At 38.5% G+C, this 19,651-nt stretch overlaps 1 protein-coding gene across 1 annotated transcript in view; it reads left to right on the top strand.

The window, feature by feature from the left end:
- LOC126141067 (glutamate receptor ionotropic, kainate 2) overlaps positions 1-19,651 on the top strand; it is a 766,326-nt gene that overhangs the window by 587,084 nt on the left and 159,591 nt on the right. Inside the window, exons 7-8 of the mRNA XM_049915243.1 lie at positions 102-155; positions 6,850-7,014. Coding sequence (XP_049771200.1) covers positions 102-155; positions 6,850-7,014 — 219 coding nt within the window. The remainder of the gene's footprint in view (positions 1-101; positions 156-6,849; positions 7,015-19,651) is intronic.

Genomic DNA, 19,651 nt, shown 5'->3' with positions numbered 1-19,651 from the left:
ATTCGCATGGGGCCATGAACTAACTGCTCGAAATAAGCTGTGGTCTAATTTTAATTTGACCATTGCATTTTATTTATCATCTACTTTGTTTCACTTTTCAGATACTACAACTGCAGATGAACGACTACAAGTACCACTACCTCTTCACAACTTTTGTAAGTGTCCTTCAAATCGTTATAACTTAGCTCATTCTGTTGTTAAGTGCATGCATATAAAATGCTTTCAATACTTCTGACTGTCTTATCGTAACAGTTATTTAGTCTACTACTCGCCAAGCTTATGACACAAACAGGGAACTAATCATCTATATGATAAGGTGATATTTCATATGAAATTCAGTGTATGTAAGATCCACACTCAAAACATTAGTGTGAGCTCCTAACTGGGTAATATGCTTCACTGTAATATTTGACTCCACGCAGTACAATGCCCGGCTGTACTGAAACTTTGAAGTTCGTCATAATGTACAATCTGCTTATTTTATCATCTACAGTATTTCTTCATAACGACTGGAATTTTTCGACGTCTTTCCTTTATTCATACTTAAGATAACTGTAACGGCTATACCACGAACTGAAACGAAAAATAACCAAAGTCAGTCAGTACATCTATTTCGTTCTTTTGCTTCCGGCTATATAATCTGTAATCATTTTTCATCTGGAGCGAATATAGTATGAAATGTAGGCTGCTATGACGACACTTATGGCTCTCAAGTATGAAGTTTTGTAAGGGATTTGTCATTACCAAGAATCGTATACTCAGTTGCATTTTTGCAGTTTTTGCTAAGTTTTAATTAGAGTTACGGTATGATGTGTGAAGCATGTAGAGATAGCGGAAACACTTTAGCGCAGTGGTTTTGAAACTTTCTGAGGCCACGACTCCCTTGGCCTCCTTTCGAACACGAAATCAAACTCGATCGAGCGAGGTAGCGAAGTGGTTAGCACACCTGATTCGCATCCTTCTTCCAACTCAGTGTAGTGCGCGTAAACTTTAGTGTAGAAAAACAAATGAATAGGAGTAGTTATTCTTTTATTGACTGTTGACATAAAAATTCCTCACCTGCTTTTAATGGTGTTACATCTTAATGTTGCAATGAAAGCAGTGGGAAGGATCAGCTTGCTTCTTCATCATGAGTTCTTCAGATCTCGGGACAAGATTCGAAATGGAGACTTGCACCCCTTTCTGTACTTTCTTTCGGTATCTAATTTCGTGTTGATGACTAACAATGCTGAAAAATCTGTCTCATACACATAGAACGCTGCATAATGTATCAAAAGTCGTGGGGCCTTGTTGCCAACTTTTGTCACGGAACTCAAACTTTTGTCTAGAACAAGGTAATAGTAAGGTTAATTCCTGAGTTCATACATCCATTTCAAGAAATTCACACGTGACATCCACCGACAGTTACTGGAATGAACTGGGGAAACGTGCACATTTCTTGAAAACATCTGTAAGTAACTGACCGAATTTTAATGAAGTTTACCATCTGAACCACTGATTGATTAACTTCATGAAGGACAATGCTTAAGGCTTTTGAGACTAGTGTTTCTCGCTTAATACAACAGTGTGTCCAAATAGCGTGAGCTCGTTATAGATTAGAGCTTGCAATCTGGCGTAACAGTAAGCCTTAATACGACCTCTATTCGTACAAACATCTACAAAATTTTCCAAATTAATGCTGTTTTCCTCCATAAAGTAATGAAATATTGCTGAGATATCCGTTTCATTCGCTCCAAGCGTTATTTTTCTGCAGAAAAGAAGATCTTCACGAAATTTGTTGTTGTGTACAGACTCCATGGAAGAAATTAGATTCTCATCACCGTTGTTGTCTGTAGTTTCATCCAATTGAATAATGAAACCACTATTACACGTGTTTTTTCAACCAGCTGATCGTGAACAGCGTCATCCCTATCGAGTATTAGACGACTTGCACTGCTGTCTGACACAGGCACAATTGCCAATCGCTTTGCACCTGATTCACCTGTCCTAATAAATATCACGTCCAAGGCAGATGGTAAAGAACGGTCATCCATTATTGTTTGTTTTTAGTGGGAAGAGACCAAACAGCGAGGTCGCCGGTCTCAGCGGTTTAGGGAAGGACGGGGAAGGAAGCCGGCCGTGCCCTTTCAAAGGAACCATCCCGGCATTTGCTTGAAGAGATTTATGGAAATAACGGAAAACCTAAATCAGGATGGCAGGACGCCGGATTGAACCGTCGTCCACCCCAATGCGAGTCCAGTGTACTAGCCACTGCGCCACCTCGCTCGGTGCCTTCCGATATGGTGTGAGGTTTCGTGCTCTGTGCTACACGGTAGGCAACGTAGGGTGAATGTGGAGCCTTTGATGGAACCTTCGCTTGTTTAGTGAAGCTTGTTTATTGATTCAGTCATTTCTGTTAATTGAGGTAGAAGTATACTCGTGGTTTGCGTACCGAACTACCGTGATTTGGCTCCTGATATGTTGTCATTTTATCTGGAAATGTGGTTTCAGTAACTTTGAAACAAATGGTACACTGTGGTCGTTCTTCATTTTCAATAGAAATATACATAAAACAGAAATCTAAGTAACGATCATCACTTCTCCTGCGTTTTCGTCTCCCCATATCACTAGGACAGCATAAAAATTTTGAAATATAATGTTTTTGTACTAGCATTTAAAATTCTGTCCATGATGACAGAGAGACAACAGTTATGGACGAACTGCGTTTGACAAAAATAATTTTCTAATTGGTTGTTGCTGAATAAAATCAAAAAAGTGTAGTGCGATTCGACTGCCATCTAGCTCGCTACCGTATTAAGAACACTTACTTGCTAGCCCGCTAGATATCACTACCAGCGCACGGGTTGCTCCTGTTCTCAAAAAGCAAATAAAACAATTTGACGTTCCTGGGAGCTACGACGCACATTTTGTAAAGCACTGGTTGAGAGGCGTCCACACCTTTAATTACTACGTTGTCGACGTGCTATTAAATTCTGTTATAACGTACTTCTTTCTGATGGTTTACGAAGCCTGGCGCTAGTTGTAGTTCTTGCGATTCGACGATCAGAGGATACTGAAACATCAGGACGTAAAGGATGTTCTCCGCACTTTATTACTGTTTTTACATTTTCTTGAGAGATAGCACACAAGAATGATGGAAGTGGCATTCACATAGAAAGTAGCAACTGAAAAAAATAAATTGTATGTTGAACAGAAAGGTCGTCAGCACCCGCTGCGAATTGAATAGTTGGGCTTGACAAGTAACTGGATGTTATCAGATCTACAGACTGTCAGTGTTACTGTCGAGTGCAGGCTGGGCGAGAGCAAGCGCAGAAACACCGACATATGGAGGGAGGTTGTGTGAACTTATGAACAACACCACACGTTGACATCAGAAGAAAGTAACGAGCCCATCAGAAACCACGCGAAAGAGTGCATATCAAATTGAACAGGATACCGTTCGAACAGACATTGTAGGAATCTTCTGTGAAGAACTTAAAATGGATTAAATTTACGACCCCGTCAAGTCAGCGATTGTCTCGTAAAGGTGAATTGCAGAATAAGCTACGACAATTTACAGCCATCTGTTCACCTGAAGCCAATTACGCGTTACCTGTACCAACAGTAAGAAAATCTACCAGCTCACTAATCTAGTCAGAATGGCTGCCCAGCACTCCAGAATTATGAGGGTGTTCAGTCAACCACAAATTTTTTATTTAATTTTCACGCACTCAGTGATAGAGGCGTATATAACGTAACATGGCCTCATCGATGACTAATTCAGTGCTATTGGTTACAGTGTTGCCAATTAATGAAGTTGGCAGACAACGTTGAAAAAACTAGTTTATCGGTATCTTTTCACTTCTACCAGTTGATAGTCATTCACAGATGAGAACAATGTGTACTACAAGAACGCAGTAGCGAGTGTGGTGAGGTGATGTACACAGAATACTACGGCCTTTTCTAAAACACTTCAGTGAATGTAATTGCGTGAACATTGTAACTGTGCCGGAACTGGAGTGGTCCGAGAGATGCAAATACACTACTGGCCATTAAAATTGCTACACCAAGAAGAAAAGTAGATGATAAACGGGTATTCATTGGACAAATATATTATACTAGAACTGACATGTGATTACATTTTCACTCAATTTGGGTGCATAGAACCTGAGAAATCAGTACCCAGAACAACCACCTCTGGCGTAATAACGGCCTTGATACGCCTGGGCATTAAGTCAAACAGAGCTTGGATGGCGTGTACTGGAACAGCTGCCCATGCAGCTTCAACACGATACAACAATTCATAAAGGGAAGTGACTGGCGTATTGTGACGAGCCAGTTGCACGGCCACTATTGACCAGACGTTTTCAGTTGGTGAGAGATCTGGAGAATGTGCTGGCCAGGGCAGCAGTCGAACATTTTCTGTATCCAGAAAGGCCCATTAAGGACCTGCAACATGCGGTCGTCCATTATCCTGCTGAAATGTAGGGATTCCCAGGGATCGAATGAATGGTAGAGCCACGGGTCGTAAAACATCTGAAATGTAACGTCCACTGTTCAAAGCGCCGTCAGTGCGAATAAGAGGTGACCGTGACGTGTAACCAATGGCACCTCATTCCATCATGTCGGGTGACACGCCAGTATGGCGATGACGAATACACGCTTCCAATGTGCGTTCACCGCGATGTCACCAAACACGGATGCGACCATCATGATGCTGTAAACACAACCTGGATTCATCCAAAAAAATGACGTTTTGCCTATCGTGCACCCAGGTTCGTCGTTGAGTACGCCATCGCAGACGCTCCTGTCTGTGATGCAGTGTCAAGGGTAACCCCAGCCATGGTCTCCGAGCTGACTGTCCATGCTGCTGCAAACGTCGTCGAACTGTTCGTGCCGATGGTTGTTGTCTTGAAAACGTCCCCACCTGTTGACTCAGGGATCGAGACGTGGTTGCACGATCCGTTACAGCCATGCGGATAAGATGCCTGTCATCTCGACTGCTAGTGATACGAGGCCGTTGGGATCCAGCACAGCGTTCCGTATTACCCTCCTGAACCCACCGATTTCATGTTCTGCTAAGAGTCATTGAATCTCGACCAACGCGGGCAGCAACGTCGAGATACGATAAACCGCAGTCGCGACAGGCTACATTCCGACCTTTACCAAAGTCGGAAACGTGATGGTACGCATTTCGCCTCCTTACACGAGGCATCACAACAACGTTTCACCAGCCAACGCCGGGCAACTGCTGTTCGTGTATGAGAAATCGGTTGGAAACTTTTCTCATGTCAGCACGTTGTAGGTGTCGCCACCGTCGCCAATCTTGTGTGAATGCCATGAAAAGCTAATCATTTGCTTATCACAGCATCTTCTTCCTGTCGGTTAAATTTCGTGTCTGTAGCACGTCATCTTAGTAGTGTAGCAATTTTAATGGCCAGCAGTGTATATTACATCATCTCACCTGTGCAGTGCACTGACATTTCCGAGAAAATATAGGCCTCAATTCCAGAAAATGAGATGCTGACAACATAGCCCACTGGTAAGGCAATATTTTTCGGACGGTGAATAGCATAACATAGGCCTTGGGCAGACACGAGGTGCTAGGGAACTAGGGGAAGAACTGTTTTCTCAATCCCTCCCCTCCACTAACAGGCACTTTTCTCAGCTGCCTGCTGTAGAGAGGCAATAGCAACGAAAGAGAAATTAGTCAGCTACATATAGTTTTAAGTTACTGGTTAAGGAATATCTTTCGAGCAAACAATTTAATTTACCTGGTGTAAGACTTTGCTGACGACATTGCACTTTTTACCTACGTGCTAAAATTTCTGAAGAAGATATACACGGTTAGCTCTTGGGAGTACAACGTTTGCAGTACAGAATGAATTTTACCTCCGCAGTGGAGTGCTCGCTAATTTGAAACTTACTGAAAGATTAAAACTGTATGCCGGCCCGGGACTTCAGCCAGCACATAGTTTTAATCTGCTAGGATAAAAGCTGGCGTAACCAGCAGAAGACTATGTAATTTTTGTTACTCTAGACTGAGACTGATATAATTTCAATGTAATCACCAAAATTTAACAAATAGTAACTTATCCTTTGTGAATTACCACTATTCCATTATCATAAGCTTGACTAATGCGGCCTGTCGCTAATAGTGACTGGTGCCAGTTAACAGCTAATGTGAATACGGACTACGGCAGCCGAAAGTGACTCGGTTTCGGGACACCAAAAGTTCATAGGAAGCACCATTCCCTTATAGAAAATGGCAGTGTAAAATCGTGTTTTATGAGCTAAAATACTCTTCGTAATAACAGCAACAACCGAAATAAAACACATGACTCTCAAGTGAGAAGGGAAATACGTAGATCATCTATTTTTTCCGTTACAGCAGTTTAAATTTTTTTGAACTAATTAGCAAGTGAATGTTAACGTATGGCACAACTACAACCCTTCTAAAACACTACATTTTATCTTCGTAACGAAATTAAGGCGTATGAATACTAAAAATAAGGCTCCTTCTCCCGAAACGTAAGAATTTTGTTTGATCTTATAAATCGATACAGATACTGAACAGTTTTTTATTATGCTTAATTCAGGACACAATTGTTACTACATGTCATTCCTAATATAAATTTACTATTTGTTTTTGTCTCACAGCGAAGATCTGTGCATTCACACATGTAAAATATTTTGCATAATGTCACTTATTCATCCACAAAATGGAGGAAATTTTGCGATTAGTCACATAGGAGGTTGAAACTGGTTATTTTCATTCATTTTGTGCTAGATTAAACAATATTAGCTATTTGTATTTGGCAATGCTTGCAAGTGACGATACTTCGAATAAATAACATTTTTATATTACAGGATATCGAGACGTTTGACTTGGAAGATTTTAAATATAATTTCGTTAACATGACAGCGTTCCGAATAGTGGACGCTGAGGACGTCGGCGTCAAAGAGATACTGAAGGACATGGAACGCTTCCAGCCTGTGGGTCACAGCATTTTAAACAGGTCAAACATTATTCAGGTGAGTTAAAAGTTTCAGTATATGTGATGAGAGAGACATCTACGATTATACGTCTTTAGCCTAATATAGTACTGTAAAATCATGGAGTTAACTACACTGTAAAAACTTTCTATGAAATTTGGAATGCAAAATAACAGCAAACGCGAGTACATATTTCTGGTAAGATAAGTGTACGTGTGTGTGTGTGTGTGTGTGTGTGTGTGTGTGTGTGTGTGTGTGTATCTGCTTGATTGCGTTCGGGGATGGGTAGGTGGTTGGGTGGGAGGAAGTTTATTCCTGAATGCTTACACCCAAACCACCAGATGTCAGACACTTTGATCTGTACCAAACGATGTGTGTCGACAGAGTATGAAGCAAAACACCGATTTAGTTCTTGCTGTGTGCTGTCGTCCAGTAGAAGATGCGTAAACGGTAATTAAAAATAAGACCAGAGATAAGGAGTACAGCAAAAGCGTATCTGTGACCGGTACATTTCAATATCTCTTTTATGTGAGTTGGTACAGCGTCAGATCGTCAAACAAAAGGTCTCATTTCGATACCCACTGATAGCCGTGTGTTTTTTTTAACAGTTTCCGCGTGAAACTCTTTTCCAGGAGAACATTTTTCTGACATGTAAAAGGACGTTTCGGAATTTGTAGCAATGTTCTTCTGGCAGCCTGCTTTCGTTTCGTCAGTAGAAAGTATCAAATCTATTGCGTACATTTGTTTAGATAACACCATACCTATCTACACTAATGTACTGTATAGGTTTGCTACCTTCAGCTAACGAAGCGAAAGCAGGCTGCCAAAAGAACATTGCTACAAACTCCGAAACGTCCTTTTACATGTCAGAAAAAAAACAAGGTTTCGAACTCGGGACATTTTCTTTGACGATCTGAGGGTTCTACAAACCCACCTACTTTTCCCTTTTTTATAGGCAAACTCTGTCAGTGAGCTCTGAATGTGAAGTTTCCTGGTAGGTGAGTTGGTAGAGCGTGAGATCATCGTACTTGGCCTTGAAATGAACAGCTCACAGTCACGCTTTTGATATACTTTGTAGTTATGATGATAATTTTAACTATCGTGTACGCATGTTATACTGGACGACCGCACACAGCACGAAGAAAATCGTTGTTTTGGTTGATAATCTATCGATACACCACGTTTGGTGCCGATCTGAGTGTCTGACATCTGGAGGTTTGTGTGTTCAGCAGCGAAGATGGAGGCACGTTTGGTGCATCACAGTATTATGAGTCGACATTTATGGTTTAGCCGATGTGAACACTAATCGCTCCTTGTTAAATAAGTTAATAGTTGACTCAACGTACGTCATTGATGTACAGTGTCAGGCGCGTTACATTTTAATGGATGAGTATACCGACAGTGAATTGAAATAAAACATTTTTGGTTCTCTACTTGATACTGGAGCTCGAACTCTTTTCCATTTTACTTTGTTGTTATGATTCCTGAAATTTACAAAGCCCGGAAAGAGCACGTCAATACGCGTAGATGGTAACGAAGAGTAAGAAAATAGGAGACAGCAATGTGAAATTAGTGCAACACATTGCTGAAACTATAGCCAGACAGAGTAGGGTTCCAAACTGTTTCTATGTTTTCGCAAGCCATGCTGCGCTAGCTTTTAGTAATATCAGACATAATTTATAAACATACAATAAACGTGTTAACCATGACTCCATGATTCGAGAATGAAGCTCAGCAACAAAATAATTTACTGGTTATCTGTTTTCTGACAGATATATTTCAGTGTTTCGAAAATATTAAAACTAAATAATAAGATCACCATTAATGGAATTCTTTTTTTTTCTTGCCACCATTTTGTGGAAGTAGTACCTGTCGCAGAACTCTCGAAACAAATTTTCTTGTGTCACTGCAAACTCGAACTGTCAATGTGAGCTAACGTTGTGGAACATGTAGATCATATACTAAACCAAGTGGTTGTCGGACTAATATTGCTCTGTGGATTGTTAAAATATTACACCAATCACCGCATTAATTACGGACAAGCTAATGCAATAGATTAGAGGCACTTCTGAAAGAATATCGCTGTCCGGTTTCATGTTGCGATGCTATTATATCTTGAGACAGATAACATACTGTATATAAATGAGAAAGCTTTGTTTATTTCCATCTGAGCGGTCTTAATCAGGAGTGACATCCATTTCTACGTACAATGCAATAGCTTCATTATTTGCACTACTGAAACGACTCCCACTGGGCAGAAATATATATGGGCTGAGCCTTCAAACGCGAAGAACGCAAATTTTGTCGTCAACGTACACTGTCTCCAAAAATGAGGTGATGGAAGTGCGTCGTATGGTTTGGCCGTAACCGCTAAGCAGATTTTGAATGTCCCCACATTCCTAGCACAAGCAGATGTCGTTGAAATATATCGTGGATTTGGTACATGCGTTTAACAGCCATATTAACGTGATATGTGGAGTGATCTTGGCTTGAAACTTTGAAGAGAAAAATCCAAGAGCATTTAAATTATTTGCAACAAGGGTCACAGCTTCGATGCCTCTTTATCGTGTTGTTTAAAAGGATCGGATAGTCACCGCCAGTTTTACGTTTTGTATGATACTTGACCGCATTGCCAAGTTTATGATTCAATAACGCTTTCGGCCGCAACATAGCGAAGCGGCTTCCTTGCAGGCCACAACGAATGTTTATTATTAAAAACAGTCTTTATCACAATTTATTTAGTACGGTGACCGGTTTCGACCACTACTGTGGTCATCTTCAGACCAATGAGTAACAACCTCCTTCTGCTAGAGAATCACTACTAGTAGTCCGGTCACTGTACTAAATGAATTGTGATCGAGACTGTTTTTAATAGTAAATATTTGTAACATATTGATCACTGTCACTCCCATAATGTATTCAAAAGTAAACACAACGAATGTGTTCCGAAAAAAATCTACATTTGTAGCAATGACTTGAAGAATGTTAGCGATTTATGAACTACATACTCATTCTCCGTAACAGAGATACTAGTACTACAGGCTCTTCCTGTGACTCCTTTAAAATAACCACAATGATTAAAATATCTATAGAATCTGGAGATACTGCCTGAAATTGTCAGATATAAATCTTATCTTCAGCTGAAAACTGCTGAAAACAGTGTACATTCAAAGGACTGACTGACAGCACACATCCACAATACGAAATTTATTACGCACTTGCCACACAAATTACCTTTACGATATTAATACTATTAAACTCAACATTTTCAACACATAAAGCAACCCTTACTTGGTATGACAATTTAAAACTTTGTAGTACAAACTTATCCTCCTTTGAGGTATTTCGATTTGATCCTTAGAACCAACTATTCATCATTGCTGTTAGTAATAAATGAACGCGGAAAAGCTGGGGAAATAAATAATATATTTAAGTTCCAGTGTTAGTTCAAAATGCGAACAACAGGACTTGAGAATTTATATTTGATGTTGGCAACATGTGCAGTATGCTAACCTCACTCCACAGATATTTGTTTTATTATTCTTGGTTCTTTATTGGTTTTCGACCTTTTTGCCACACAAACACCATCCATGCACACATCTACATTAAGTATGTACCGAGAATATCAAGGGTAATTATGGTGCTGAACTGGTTATAAAATAAGAATGAGTATATGGAATTATGTTTTATAATAATAGCAGAATAATTTTTGTTAAAATATCATTAATACTGCAACTGTAGTTTTACATTCATTGATGTTATATTTTAATATGAAATTCTAAAATTACATTTCTTAATGTGAACGTGCACTACATATATTAAACTGGAGATGCATCTTCTGCTGAAGCCTGTTTTGTGGAACCAAGGTTTCAGTGGGATCCTGTCTTGAAATGCTGCATAGTGACTGCGCTATAATTGCCTTGATGGTTTCCAGTCTTGTAGCCAAAGGAAATTAATGTTGGGTTTGACATTGTTATTAACTTCTGTACGTGTTAATTCTATATTTAAAAGCAAGGTCAACCACTTTTTCATTTCATCAGACTCCGCGTTGTGCTTTCACCCATTCCATTTCTGTGAGTTTCCCTTTCCCGTTAAATTGAATGCATGGACCATTACATTGTAAACTCCCAAGAAAAAATAATAAGGAAAATATTTAAATGTGAATACTCATCATACTAAGTGTAACCTCCCCACAAAAATGTATGACAATTATTAGATATAAATGGAGCCAAGTGTTACCTCCCCGTGAAAATTTCTAATGACAATACTGATAAAAACGTGTGCCAAATGTTGACTTCCAACAAAATTAACGTTAAAATGAACCTGATAAATTTTATAAGGGCAGCTGCGCTGTCCCTCGGCCCTATGCGATTATAAAATATGAACTCCCTCAATATCTGCTCTTGTTTTGCGGCACAGCTCCGTGCAATGCTGGCGCATATTTAATTCTGATTCTTGGAGGTAATGCTTAGGAAAAATTCTTTAAATGGAAATGATTGGCTTTCTTTAGAAGATTTACTTTATAAAAAAAATTATTATTGGGGGAATTCTTCAACAAATTAATTACAATTACCATACATTATTAGCTGAGCGCAATGCTGTTTCATTACCTTATTTAACAATATACCTCGTCCTGAATCGTGACCAGAGACCCATGTCGACCCCCGCCGACTCCTCACACACAACTGTACTGACTGACTACTGCTCTCGAACTGCTAACTCGCAACTGAACTACATGATCTCGCGGCTCGCTACGTACCACAACTGCTTCTGCCGGCTCGCTACACCCAACAGAACTCTCGCGCAGTCCAGCGCAGACTAGCAACGATAAATAACTCTCTGGTCAGAGATTCTCTCATGCCTCGCCATCGCTGTACTGAATACACTGAACACATACGTGTTTCATAACCCTCCACTGGGGGGGGGGGGGGGCAAAAATTTGGCAGCGATGGTGAGTCATTTGAACTTGCCATGAGCAACAATTTTTTTTCTCAACTAATTAACTTTACAATTACAGAGAATATACAGATGTAGAACATGAAGTAAATATGGTGCACATGCACCAAGTACAAAACATATCAGACAAAGACAAATGTATACACAATGAGTACAAAACATATTCACAAATGGCAAAGGTGCACACGCACAGTAGTACAGAATATATCAGCAAATGACGAAATGTATATACAATGAGTAACAAATGATATAAGTGCATACGCACTGAAGTATTGAACATATCAGGAAATCTCAAATGTATAGGCAACGAGTACAAATCATATTAAAAAATGAGACAAGTGCACAGGCACTGAAGTTCAGTAGAAAACATATTAACACATGACATAAGTGCACATGCACTGAAGCAGTGAACATATCAGGAAATCACAAAATGTATAGGTCATGAATATAAATCATGTTAGCAAAAATGATTTTCACTATGTTACAAGAATTAGGATAGGAAAAGGAAGGATTGCATCATGGTTGTAGCACTTTAGGTTGCACGCAGCTGCACTGAAAGTCCATATCTTTCCACAGAAGTACAACACCAAGTGATACAATCTGCAGTTCTTTTCCCAGAAGTATTTATCAGCGTAGCCAAAACACTGAAATGTCGTAGTAATATTCCATGTTATCATTTTGGCAGTACATCAGGTACACCAAGCAGTGGGACCATAATAACGTCTCCATCGCTCACGGTGGTGGACAGCATGTCGTGTCAACACCACGCTTTTACAAGGCACACCAACGTAGAATTAGTGCAAAAACCAAATATAGTGCTCCATGATCAAGAGGATATACAGGACAAATGGATATTGCAGTAATTCAGGGTAGTCAGGTCAGAAGGTGAAGGACATTAAGTCACATATTAGTCTTCAATGAGAATTACACTAGTCGAACAACTGATTTAAGTAATTAGTGGCACTCATCGCCCAGTTACTGAACATTTCAGTACCATGTATGAAGTATTACAGAATAATGTTCATAAATCATCTGATTGCAATGAACAGTGGCAATCAATGGCCAGTTACAAACCAACAGAAGTCATTATTCAAAACAAGAGCTAATGAGTGTAGCATCAAGCTACTAGTATTCATATATATAGCATAAAAGTGACATAACACAAATTTAAAATATAAGAAACAGTGGCATTCGTTGACCAGTTACAAAGCATCATTTTTTTTGTATTATTAAGAAGTCATTATTGAAAATCAGTTAATTACTGTCATAGCATTAATAATCATGGGCATTATAAGTAGTCTTATTACAATAAACAGTGGCATTTACTGGCCAGTTACAAAGCATCATTTTTTTGTATTATTGAAAATGAGTTAATTACTGGCATAGCATAATTAATAATCATGGGCATCATAAGTAATCTTATTACAATAAACAGTGGCATTTATTCGCCAGTTACAAAGCATTACTTTTTTTTTGTAACATTAAGAAGTCATTACTGAAGTGACATACTATTCAGAGCTGATCAGTATTATTCAGAATTCTCTTAAACTAGTAGCGTTATTTGGGACTGGTAATTACTTTGTTTGCTTTTGAGTTATTGCTGCAAATGAAAATGTGTAACGTCATTCGTCATGAGTCAGCTGTAGCAAGGTTATGAAACTAGGCAGTATATGTGATCACATTTATAAATGATAGACACAACTGGGTAAAAAAATGCAAGTACTAGTACAGGTTTAATAAGTAACAGGTTTAGTAAGTATCATGAAAAGCTTCTCCTGGAAAAAATACAAAATGGATTATTGAGCTGAAAGAAGAAACGCATACTATGCTGAAAAGTAGTGAACTTCGAATTAACAGGTAGTGAAATGTGTATAAAAATTTGTTCCATAGCTGTCCTTTCCAAAACCTTCCGTCATCCTACTATGCAATATAACACCTGCTGTCAAAGCAAACTACAACAAATACTTAAATAACTACATAGCATAAACACATAACTTCAACAATATCCTCATCTGTAAAGAAAAAATCTCATTATCCATCACTTCATTACCTATATTATCATAACTCCATTATTATCAACACCTGTAAAGAAAAAGCTTCATTATTCATAGTAGCATATTCTTCATCATTATTCATCACCACTCATTGTCATCTGCAAAATATCACCTCACTATTCATTATACAATTATTCCTTATTTCTATCATATTTCATCACTAAAACTAAGATGTGTAGTTCTGTCAGACAGCCTGCATCAATCGCCTCGTATTCTGAAAGAAAAAATTAGTTAAGACTGCTATTCTGCGATGTGTATAGTATATTCTTGTTAATGCTTGTCAATTCTGATCCATTTACTCTTCCTCATAAGGTTTTTGTATCTTCTTTCGTCTATTCTGTAGGTGAAATTCCCTTTTGTGTTTAATTTATTTCCTTTACACGCATCATTTCTTTCTGAAATTGATGAACAAAGATTAATGTCTTGCATTTAAATCATATACCCATTAGATAAAAACTGGTTTATAGTAACATAACTGAGCATACAGCATAATATGACAGAAAACGTAATATGTCAGAAACATGGACAGTGTTCAAAAGCAAAATGTACACAGAATATCATAATGCAGCAGCAAAAAAAAAGTAAAGTAGTCACGATGTTGAGATATCATAAGGCAAAAATGTCAAAGTCAACTGGTGTTTGCTATATCTTAACTAATTCATAGTGCATACAAACTGAACAGGAAAACAATCATACATACAAAAAAAATGGAAAATATGCACGGTCTGATGTGTAACGACAAGTAAAGCGACCTGCTAACCTTATCTTGCCGGGCACTTGCCAAGAAAAAATACGACAATCATCAGTAAGTAGTCACATAAACATAATTGCATAAGTGGTCATAAAATGTGTAAGTTCATTTGGAAAAAGATGCACGGTCTGATCTGTAACGACAAGAAGAGCGACTTGCTAACCTTACCTTGCCAGGCACTTGCCAAGAAAAAAATACGATAATCATCAGTAAGTGTTCATGTGAGTATAATTGCATACGTGATCATAAAAATTAGCAAATGGCATTACAGCATGTCAAATCATAAAGTATCTTCATTCAATAAAAGGTTTGATGTTTGACCAGTGGTGGTTTCCTTTCGATTTTCTGATTCTCAAAGTTTCGACGTGTACAACATTGGGGTGAGGAATGCTGCGAATCCGATATGGACCTGCGTATAGAAGTTCAAATTTACTGCACCTACCTTTAATTTTGTTGGATAAATAGTGTGTACGTACTAATATCTTCTGTCCAACGTGAAAGTCACGGCGTATACAAACCTGTTTTTGTTGTCTTCTCCGACGCTCTGCGGCACGTTTGATGTTCTTCAGCGCAATGTCAATTATTTCACGGTGTCGTAGTCGACGAGACATAGGAAAGTTTACTAATTCTTTAATTTTGTTAGGTGTTTTGACGTTTTTCAGTATTACAGACGGAGATAGCATAGTGGATTCATTTGGTATGGAGTTAATTACATCCTGGAATGAGAGTATGTGTGTATCTGTTGTCCAAAAACTGGAGCTTGCTGTAAAAAGAATTTTGTGTAGTTGCGTGCGTTCGTCGTCTGCACTTGCACTGCTTTGCTTAACTTTATCTGAAATCGTCTGTATTACATCATAGTCGGCTTCGTCTGGAGTATTATAATTGTGTACGTACGTATCTGTGAACAATGTTGAGTTACAGTCTATGCTACGTGATACGGAAATGACCTCTGTGCAGTTAATTGTTCGTTCTTCCCCAGATAAAGAGTGCTGAAATTCTAAAGCCAATTGTACATTTTCATCCTTTAACATTAAATAGGAATTTTGAAAATCAATAATTGTGTCGTGTTGTACCAGAAAGTTCGTGCCTAAAATAACGTCTGTTGTCAATAAAGGAACAATCCAAAAATTTGAGTGAAATGTGTGACCTGCAATACAATATGATAAATGTGTCTGTAATTTAACGTCTACTCCTTTACTCGATACTGCTCCTTTCACTTTCGTTTTACCTAATGGTAACGTAGGATAGGTATTCTCTTTATTACACTCGTTGAAAGTTTCTTCATTAATAAATGACATAGGTGAGCCGGAATCGGTTACTGCTGAAAATTTCGATGAACCAATTTTAATTTCGATGACAGGATGTGAAATGGTTTTCTGAACAATTGGTCTTTCCTGCAAAAGATTGTCTCTGATGTCGTCAAAAGTAATCACATTTTCGTGAATAACATTCTGTGTATCTGAAGTATTGCTTGTGTTACTGGAAGATGCGACCTGTACTGTATCTAGTCAAGTTCTATCTGACGTGTTATTATTTTAGGGAGGATGCTGTGGCATTTCCACTATTTAAACTCATCTGTTATTTCTTGCTGACGTGTTACGCTATGGATGACATCTATTGTCTGGTTCATACATGAGAATATGTTGTTGCCGATGTTCTTGCTGCTGAAAAGATCGACTGTTATTGAATGTACGCTGAAAATTGTGCTCATTACTTTTACGTCTGTCATGATAGTCATTTGTATACGGTGCATTGCGATAGGAATTGAAATATTGTGTTTTCTGTACGTAGTTATTTCCTTGCTGCTGTGTGTTACTATTTGTTGGAGCTGAGACTATACGTGCACGCTGCGAAACATTAAAGCTTGGTTAACCTTGTAGACTGCATTGTTGGTTACGTATGCTAAGCGGCTGACTTTCATGCTGTTGTGGTGAAAAACATTTATTGTTACCAAAATGTGGTTGCGACTGCTGAAAATTTTGTACTTACTGATGATTACGATTTTATCTGTCATTATAATTACGGCGGTAGTTGTCATTACGGGAGTGTCTAAAGAGAAATGTCACTTTCGATATAACTTGTCACATCCGGTTTTCTTATTACTACGTTTCTTAATTCTAGATAGAGCAATAGTTAAAGAGCTGTTTTGATAGATATAAAGGATAGTAGAAGAGAAGGCAGCAGTGCAGAAAACTAAAGATGAAACAGCACTACTACAGCTGGGGGCCCTATGCACGCTACGGCACATATTCATTGAAGCGTAATGAATCCCCTGAGGTCAATTACGCGCTGTAAATAAATTTTAGCTTTTGCATTACAGGCAATGTCGTTGAAAATTCGAAAGGTAATTGTAGTATCCATTCCAAAGCTAGTTTCTGCATTACAGGTAATAGCGGTGAAAGTACAAAAATAAATCGACGTATCCAGTTCAAAGCGTGTACCTGTGCTTTGTCATTTTTAAGTTCCTTAGATTTTCTTACAGATAAAAATTGCTGATAATCTACGTTAACGTCTCTGAATTTGAGAACACGTTCAGGTTTGTGTGAGAATCTGTTTGTCTGTGTCATTTCGGATTTCAAGTTGCGTAGCTTTTCAGATTTTAAGTCGCGTAGCTTTTCGGATTTTAAGTCGCGTAGTCTCTGTAAATTGCTTAAGTTACACTGGCTGTGTGAGTGCAACAAACGTTCGGAATGTGCCGCACACTGTGACGCGTTAGCAACTGAACCATTTTTCATTTCTGTTACTTTAATACGTTCGTCAATTTGGCTGATCTGTTGTTCACATTTCTTATCGTTTTCCGTATCAGTGTGTGAAAGTTCTGGTGACTTTAAATTAAACTCGTCGTGTACCTGTGTCGCATTTTCAGAACATTGTTCCGCGACTGCATTAATTTCGTCTCTAACTAATTCTGTTGTCGCTAAGGTAAAAACATTTTTCATTTCTGTTACTTTAATACGTTCGTCATTTTGGTTGTTTTGTCGTTCAAATTTACCATCGACTTCCGTATTCAGAGTGTGTGAAATTTCTGGTGTCTTTAAATTAACCTCGTCGCGTATCTGTGTTGCGTTTTTAGGACATTGTTCAGTGACTGCATTAATTTCGTCCCTAAGTGGTTCTGTTGTGCCTACACGTGTACTACTTAATTCTTGTACAACAAATGTAATTTCTTCATTACTGTTCCTAGCATGAGCCTTACTTTCTTCACATAATTGTTCTTTCGTCTCGTGACGTTGGACGGTAACAGCTGTAATCTGTTCACTAACTTGTTTGTTCTGCTCATTATGGTTGTCGTGTTTTTCGTTTGACTGTTTAAGACTTTCAAAAAATTGTTTGTTCTCTTCAATAAGGTTGTCTTGTTTTTCCATAATTTGTCTAAGTTGTTGGAAATTTTCACTATGTTGTAGCAATATTGCCATAATTTGTTCCAGGGTAACATTACCTACTCTATTCTCTGTACTGTTTGATGGAGTATCTGCAATTGTCGCGCTTTGTGTGACCATTTGGTCATTCTGTAATTTACAAAAAGGTTTGCCAGTCGAATGTACACTGTTAGTCACTATTTCGGAAGTAAATAAATCCGTCCTACTTTGAGTATCCTGTTCATTTTCATTAGAAAAATTCGTCTGCTCGTCACGTGAATTTTGCAAACCGGTTGTGTTGAGCTGGGCAGCGCTCATTACAACAGAACGCCCCGCGTCATCAATTGTCGTCAAATTAACAGAGGACACAATTAAATTCGTCTGTTCATCACTAAGATCAAAATCAATATTAGTGGTTGGAACGCACTGATTGTCTGTGAACACACGATTGTCATCATTACACTGCGCGTGACAAGCACTATCGGTGAAGTTGTTTAAGTCGGTAATTTCATTCATTACACCTCGCAATGTACTATTAATAGTCTTTCGCGGCATTTTCACACTAGTCACGATTATTCACAAATGAAATAAGCACAATGCAAAAAGCAACAAACACAAATACAACAGAGCAACGAATTGCCGATGATCTGAGGAAAGAAAGTCACAAAATTAGTAAAAGCGTTGCGCAAAAATGCTAATTATATTTTGATAAATGAGAGCAGATATCTGGCTACTTTTCAGAAGATTCTCAAAGAAATACGATCCTGGACCGGATGTCGCCAAGTGTAACCTCCCAAGAAATAATAAAAAAGGACAATATTTAAATGTTAATGGGAATCGTGTTAAACGTAACCTCCCAGCAAATTCTTACAAGACAATACAAATGTTAATGTGAATAGACCCAAGTGTGATTTCCCAGCAAAAATAAAAAGAAAAGCCTATGATAATGAGAACGTGCCAAAAGTTATTTCCCCACCAGATTACTGAATAATAATGACCCAAATGTTGTTGAGCTCCCACAAAACATCGTTAAATTGAAATAAAAGCGACTGTACCTTCGCTACAAAAATATTGAAAAATAATGGCCCAATGTAAACTCGACACAAAAATTAAGGAATGAACATTCAATTGTAATGATTTTTTTCTTTTTAATAACGATTGCTTTGAAAACAGAATTATTATTAGGGCATTTCTGGAACAAATTAATTACAATTACCATACATTATTAGCTGAGCGCAATGCTGTTTCATTACCTTATTTAACAATATACCTCGTCCTGAATCGTGACCAGAGACCCATGTCGACCCCCGCCGACTCCTTACACACAACTGTACTGACTGACTACTGCTCTCGAACTGCTAACTCGCAACTGAACTACATGCTCTCGCGACTCGCTACGTACCACAACTGCTCCTGCCGGCTCGCTACACGCAACAGAACTCTCGGGCAGTCAAGCGCAGACTAGCAACGATAAATAACTCTCTGGTCAGAGATTCTCTCATGCCTCGCCATCGCTGTACTGAATACACTGAACACATACGCGTTTCAACATTGAT

The sequence above is a fragment of the Schistocerca cancellata genome, chromosome 1 (assembly GCF_023864275.1).
Source record: "Schistocerca cancellata isolate TAMUIC-IGC-003103 chromosome 1, iqSchCanc2.1, whole genome shotgun sequence".
NCBI lineage: Eukaryota > Metazoa > Arthropoda > Insecta > Orthoptera > Acrididae > Schistocerca > Schistocerca cancellata.
The sequence above is the reverse complement of the archived record's forward strand: the minus strand, read 5'-3'. Positions and strand labels throughout refer to the sequence as shown.